The sequence below is a fragment of the Syngnathus floridae genome, chromosome 4, assembly GCF_059516105.1.
Source record: "Syngnathus floridae isolate MCC-2025c chromosome 4, RoL_Sflo_1.0, whole genome shotgun sequence".
Classification (NCBI taxonomy): domain Eukaryota; kingdom Metazoa; phylum Chordata; class Actinopteri; order Syngnathiformes; family Syngnathidae; genus Syngnathus; species Syngnathus floridae.
In genome coordinates, this window is record NC_142416.1 from 17153232 (window position 1) to 17159709 (window position 6478).

The 6478-nt window shown below is 41.7% G+C and overlaps 2 protein-coding genes across 2 annotated transcripts; both read right to left on the minus strand.

Moving 5' to 3' along the window:
- Nucleotides 1-422: 422 nt before the first annotated feature.
- LOC148399543 (solute carrier family 22 member 7-like) lies at nucleotides 423-2988 on the minus strand. Its single transcript, XM_088373838.1, has 9 exons — nucleotides 2611-2988; nucleotides 2426-2529; nucleotides 2074-2228; nucleotides 1827-1995; nucleotides 1564-1687; nucleotides 1382-1491; nucleotides 937-1151; nucleotides 760-868; nucleotides 423-633 (listed from the first exon to the last, which is right to left on the minus strand). The coding sequence occupies exons 1-9, from the start codon at nucleotides 2986-2988 to the stop codon at nucleotides 423-425; spliced, it is 1575 nt and encodes a 524-aa protein (XP_088229964.1).
- Nucleotides 2989-3203: 215 nt separating this feature from the next.
- On the minus strand, nucleotides 3204-6373 carry LOC148399544 (solute carrier family 22 member 7-like). The gene is made up of 9 exons (XM_088372687.1): nucleotides 5616-6373; nucleotides 5442-5545; nucleotides 5197-5351; nucleotides 4923-5091; nucleotides 4714-4837; nucleotides 4524-4633; nucleotides 4232-4446; nucleotides 4046-4154; nucleotides 3204-3675 (listed from the first exon to the last, which is right to left on the minus strand). Exons 1-9 carry the CDS (start codon nucleotides 5991-5993, stop codon nucleotides 3465-3467), a joined length of 1575 nt encoding a protein of 524 aa, XP_088228813.1. The 5' UTR covers nucleotides 5994-6373; the 3' UTR covers nucleotides 3204-3464.
- Between the last annotated feature and the right edge of the window lie 105 nt (nucleotides 6374-6478).

The following is a 6478-nucleotide window of genomic DNA, read 5'->3' on the forward strand; positions in this document are numbered from 1 at the left end:
TTTTATGTTATTTCACTTGATAGTCTTTTCAGCCTTAAACCCATTCAGAGGTTTTAGTGATAAATCAAATGGCGCTCTCTAGTGGGTAACAAGGATATTGCATGTGATAGTGAAGGAAAGACAGAAAGGAAGGAAAGGGGCAGTTATTCCATAACAGTGGTAAAAATTCAGACGGGCTTGCTTCTAGACACATTTTCATTTGGTTGTTTAATTTTATACTTGATAAATGAACATGCACTCCAGTGAAGCAACTATTGCTTTTTGTTAGTTGCTGCACGTTTTAATCCGTCCTGTTAGTTCCTGTTATCCTGTTAGTTTGTCCCTGTTTGCCGTTTCTGTTTGCCATGTTCTAAAACACAAACAAAGTCTACATTGAATAACTGATGGTGACCTTGAGTGACGCATTTAAAACTTGAAGTTCATCACCTCGATTGTTCCACGTCCTCGATGGTTTCCGGTAGGTGTGTATTTGCGGTCTCTTTAAGTAAACAAGTAGACAACCCGGCGGTTAAAGCCGAGACACAAAAGACGACATTCGGCAAGCCGACCCACACGTCTTCGAGGAAATAGATTAGTGGGCTTAGGCCTGCACCCAAACGGGCCATGAAGTTGCAGAGGCCCATCCCGTTTTGCCTGAGTTAACATAAAAACATTTGACCAAAACAAAAACACAGTTTTACCTTAACACGTTAATTCATCGGAGAGAATGGCTGTTTCCTAGAAATAGTTGGAAACGACTCCAAGGTGGACCTCACTGACCTCATGACTGTAGGATAGAGTTCTGTCACATACAGAAAGCCAACAGTAAAAGCTGCTTGGGCAAACATCTTGCCCAATGCGGCCACAGCTGTCACATAGGCGCCTTTATCTGAAAAGAAGATAGAATGGTCCCTCAGAGCTCAGTTGTTCTGAAAAACCCTTTTGCACAAAGCCTACCGAGCGGGATGAACAGGGTGAGCAACAGACACAGCCCGCTGATAAAAATTGCTCCGCCTTGACCCAAGCGTCGCCCTACTTTGTTTAGAGTAAAAAAGACGAGGAATTTGGCGGGCAGTTCAATGGCGCCGTGGATAAATTGCGTCAGGTACATGTTCACGCCAAATCCAGACACGTTGAAGCTGATTCCGTAGTAACAGCAGGACATGCCGAACCTGTAACGACAGCATCGGTGAACAATCTTTAACTCAGTAAACAGCAAATGGCAAAATGGCCGCCCCCTGAGGTGGATAAAAATGGGTGGATGAATTCCTATTTCACAAACACACTGTGTGTAGACTAGCAGGGGGCGCAGAGAACATTGCTCATTGTTTTTTGGTAATACTTTCCCCGCAGCTACAGCTGGCTATCATTATATAAGGATACAAAGTTTTGTCGACTGTACCACGCAATGCCAGTAAGCATAGCTGTTCTCCTCATCCGGGGGGTCCTCACCAAATCCAAAGCAGAATATTTCTTGTTTTCATTTTCCACCACTATCACTTTGGACAAAGTCTGCAAAAAAGACATTTACGACATTCACTGCTCATTTATTTGCAAGGAACCAAGCAAATATTGGGTCTGCACCTCAGGATTGAGGTGTTCTAGGAATTGCTCTCTGCAGTTGACCTGAGCACACTTCTTTAAGTAAAAATAAGTGCGGTTGACCTTTCCATGGGATAAAAGCCATCGAGCTGATTCTGGGAGCCACCTGTGGCAAAAAAAAAAAGATCTTATGAACAACACAGAACATTTATTTATCATTGTCTTTTTTCAGTACCTTCATTCATTGTACTTCCACTTTTGTGTTTTATGCTTATTTGCTTACTGAGGATTACATTTTTCCTTACCACCAAGAAATGATTGCTAAGAAGACTGGGATGTTTCCTACAGCGGTCAGGTACCTCCACTCAGTCACAAAATAAGCCACGGCAGCGAACGTCATCGTATTCAAACACCAATCCAAGCCTAAGAAAATAGCCACTGTCCATCTGTGCCTATTATCCGTCCATTCTAAACCTACAATTTAAAAAAAAAAAACTCATGAGCAGCCCAAAAGTCTACTGACATTGCTTATAATACCATCTTGACACTTACACAGGACCATGGTGATCATAATAACCCCAGAAGACCCAAATCCGGTAAAGAACCTCATAACTGCAAACATGGGGAAATTAGAAGCCAGGGCACTTGCCAATCCGAAAACTACCGTTGTCACGTAGGACACCAAGAGCGCTGTTTTTCTGCCAAGCCTGCAAAACGATATATTGTTGGAAACAGAAGATAATTTGCTTCGTAAACTAAGAGCATGTCAATGAAACTTTGCATAGTTTCTTAGCATTAAGCAAATTAGACATTACAAAGGCACAACTGTAGTTGTTTTAAATACACATGTACAGTAATTATTTTTAAAACTTTAGGACCAGAACATCATGGAAGTCATACCGACCTGTCACTAAGTGTGCCAAGCACTGCAGCTCCAAGCATGACCCCCCCGAAAAAGATGGTGGTGGTGGCTCTGTTTAGTCTCCGTCTCTCACAAACCAAATTCCACTGATGTGTGAAGACAGCCAGTAAAATATGGTGGAGCCAGTTGATACATTTTTAAAAGCTCCATCCGTAGATCCAACTCACCTCTGATGCCACAGTAGACTTGACGACGGACGTATCGAAAACCCATCCATTCTGACAAACTACAGGTAGCCCAGTTGTGTTGGAGGAGTTCATCAAAAGATGATACTGAGGCTCAGTAAACATCAGACAGGAACTTGGAGTCCCATCATCCTGAACTGGAACACTGATAGTTAGTCTTTGCTCATCGGAAAGATTCCCAAAAACACCTCCGTCATCTAAACCGCTGATGTTGCAGTGATGAGAAGGAATGAACCCGATGAAGTTATTCAACAGAAAATGAAACGGCAAAGTGGCGCGAGGAATAACTACTAATAAAATAAGCCGGAATTGAAATTTCCCTAAACCGTTCAGTTGTCTTAACAAGTCGTCAAACTTCATCTCGAAAGTTCCTGTCTACAAAAATGATCATCCCCCTTCTGACTTTGGAAGAGCTTTTAATTTTTTTGTCCTGGTTGTTGGGTAGTTAATATTTAGTGACAAGTTAAACTTTGAATCCATAGCTTACTGTGTTATGGATGCACATCTTTAGCTGAAGAACAGTAACAATGTCAGAAAGTTCAAGCTCAGCAAAAATCTGCTAGGTGCTAACATAGTTAAATTTTTCAGCCACATGTAGAACCGTACAAACTGATTTTTTTTGAGAATCTTTATTAAATCATACAATACATTGTGTTGCGTGATCTACAGATCTCAAAGAGAATTCTTGGCTTAGGAGTTTTGTTAGGTGTTTCATAGCAATTGTAAAAACTAAGCTGGCATATTCTTGTTATCCTTGTGAAATCTGATCTGAAACGTAAAGGACCCTGTATTGTCATTTACTAAATTCCATCTACGATCTTGAGTGATATGTCCAATTACTTCCTCAGCTCCACATCGTCGATTGTCTCTGGGAGCCGGGCGTTATTTGTCTCGGGAAGGAGGAGGGTTAACAACCCAACACCTGAAGCCATCACGGCAAACACCAATCTGGGTAAACTGACCCACACTTCCTCAAGAAGAGCCACCAAGGGCGAAACTGCCACACCGAGACGGGCGAGGAAAGAACAGCAGCCGAAACCATTTTGTCTGTCGCAGAACAAATAAGAACCCGTAGTGTCATTTGCTTTGTGTACCGTATTTTCCGCACTATAAGGCGCACCTAAAAACCTCCAATATTCTCAAAAGCTGACAGTGCGCCTTATATATGGACCAATATTGAGCCACTACAGCAGGCGTGTCCAAAGTCCAGCCCATGGGCCAAATGTATATATCTTATATATGGACAAAGTTTTAAAATGGGCCATTCATTGAAGGTGCACCTTATATAAGGACAAAGTTTTACAATGGGCCATTCATTGAAGGTACGCCTTATAATCCGGTGCGCCTTATAGTGCGGAAAATACGGTACCAAAAAGTGTTGGCACGTATAAATCTTTGCTCATTGTGTTTTACTGACCTCAATACAGTCGGATAGAGTTCTGTTGTGTACAAATACAAAACTGTAAAAGCTCCTTCGGAAAACATCTTGCCCAGTGCCCCCAATGCTGTCCGACACACTGCCATATCTGAAACAAAGATTTCCGAGAAACGTTTCTCAGCCCGGTGAGCAGATCTTCCAACTTCTCGCACTCTCGTCACTTACCAGGCGGGATAAGTATGTTGCAAAACAAACACAATCCAGTCAGAAGAAGTCCACCACTCTGATTCAACTTTCGGCCGAATTTGTTAATTGAGAAGAGGCAGAAAATTTTGGCAGGTATTTCACTGACGCCGTAGATCAACTGCGTGACGAAAATGTTTATGCCGAATGCAGAGACATTCAAACTGATGCCGTAGTAACTGCAGGCTACTCCGAACCTATCAATGGGAGAAGAGATTGATTTGCAATGTGAAATTTTTCCAATACTGTCTGATCTTGTCAAATTGAGTCATACCACACACTGCCGGCAATTAGAGTCAGTCTCCTCAACATTGGAGTCCTCACAAGATCCAACATTGAATATTTCCCTTTTTCATTTTCAAGCACAACTCTTTTTAACAAATCCTGCAGCAGATAGGAGAGCTCAATTGATTACGAGACATAAAAAAAAAGTTCCGACTAATTCACCAATAAGAGTTTGGCACCTCAGGTTTTAGGTCATCTATAAACTGCTTTCTGTCGTTTACTATTGCACACTTGGTTAGATAAAAATAGGCGGGGTTACACTTTCCTTGGCTCACCAGCCATCTGGCGGACTCTGGAAGCCACCTGTACACACAGAAATTAATTATCAGTCACAATATTCGCAACCATCATCATAACTTTCAGGAATAAATTGATACTTTTTTCTTACCACCAATAAATGATGCCCGGCAGGAGCGGGCTGGTTGCCGCCGCTATCAGGTACCTCCAATCATTCACGAAATAGGCGAGGGCACCAAGCAGCGAACTTCCCAAACTCCAGTCCAAGCTTAATAAAATGAGCAAGAAAGACCGATGCTTGATATCGGCCCATTCGATACCTATGAGGAGAGATCATCAATTGTTCAGGACTAATTTCTAGGTTGTTGTTAAATCAAGTTCAGTTGCTTGTTGGATTTACTAGTTGCATGTAAAATATAACTCACACAAAACCACGCTAACTATGCTGACTCCAGAAGCTCCAAAGCCAGTAAAGAATCTCATGACTGCAAACATGCCGAAATTAGTCGATAGAGCACTTCCAAATCCGAATATCATAGTCGTCACAAAGGAGAGCAACAGCATATTTTTCCTGCCAAATCTGCCGGAAAAAAACATGGAATTAAAAGAGAGACTAAAACAAGAGCTCAAGCAAAAAAAAGTGCAAAAAAATATAAATAAATATAAGGACCTGTCACTGAGATAGCCAAAGATTGCTGCTCCAAACATGACGCCCAAGAAGAAAATACTGGCTGTAGATTTGTTCACTCTCTTTCGCTCACAAACCAGATCCCACTGAAGATCCAATCGATTCAAAATTAAACATTTATCTGATGATTTATAGAGATATTGAGGATCAACTCACCTCTGTGGCCAGAGTAGACTTCATGGTGGAGGTATCATACACCCATCCATTCTGACAAAGTACTGTCGGCAAAACTGCCGTGTCGGAGGAATTCAGTAGCAGATGATATTGAGGCTGTGCAAACATCTGACAAGAGCTCAAACTTCCGTCATCCTCGACCGGAATACTCACTGTGAGCCTTTCCTCGTTGGAGAGATTTCTAAAAACATCATCATCTAAAGCACTGGTGTTGCAGTGGTGAAAAGGAATATACGCAATGAAATTATTCAGTAGAAAATGAAAAGGCATAACCAGACGAGGAATCGTCAACGCTAGCATTAGTCTGTACTGAAACGGCCCGAAGCCTTTCGCTTCTGCTAAAACGTCATCAAACTTCATCGCGAAAGTTCGACTGGTAATGCGGAGCGAGGCACAGAGAAAACGGGAAAAGTCTTGTCGCCCAAGTTAATGGATATTTTACCGATCTGTGACAGCATAGTGAGATATTGAGAGCGGTCTGAAATTATACATTACGAGAACACGCTAGTTTGCGCTCTCGTTAACCTACTTGTGCTTTGAACCAAAAATGTAATAATTTACTTGAGAGAGAAGCTTTCATCTGTTATTATTCACCAAGAAGTTGAATCCGTCACGAGTCACAGTTGATTTACATAGTTTGGTGAGTGACATGAAAATCAGCAAATGATACTGTATACTTGGATGGCTATCAATTAGCTAAAGGTTTGGTGTGAGGTCATTAGAAGGTCATCATTGAATGTGCTTGTATTGTGCTGTAGTTTGTTCGATGAATTGAAAAATATAACAGCCAAATTTATCTTCAGTCTATCTTAACGCCCCTAATGCCAGTGATACAAACAGCTGAA

Coding starts and splice junctions, on each gene's coding strand:
- LOC148399543 (XM_088373838.1), bottom strand. CDS start 2,988: ATGAAGTTTGACGACTTGTTAAGACAACTGAACGGTTTAGGGAAATTT. Junction 2,229..2,425: donor CTTGGCACACTTAGTGACAG/GTCGGTATGACT, acceptor ATCGTTTTGCAG/GCTTGGCAGAAAAACAGCGC. Junction 1,996..2,073: donor TATGATCACCATGGTCCTGT/GTAAGTGTCAAG, acceptor TTTAAATTGTAG/GTTTAGAATGGACGGATAAT.
- LOC148399544 (XM_088372687.1), bottom strand. CDS start 5,993: ATGAAGTTTGATGACGTTTTAGCAGAAGCGAAAGGCTTCGGGCCGTTT. Junction 4,155..4,231: donor CAACATACTTATCCCGCCTG/GTAAGTGACGAG, acceptor TCTTTGTTTCAG/ATATGGCAGTGTGTCGGACA. Junction 3,676..4,045: donor CTCTATCCGACTGTATTGAG/GTCAGTAAAACA, acceptor GTTCTGCGACAG/ACAAAATGGTTTCGGCTGCT.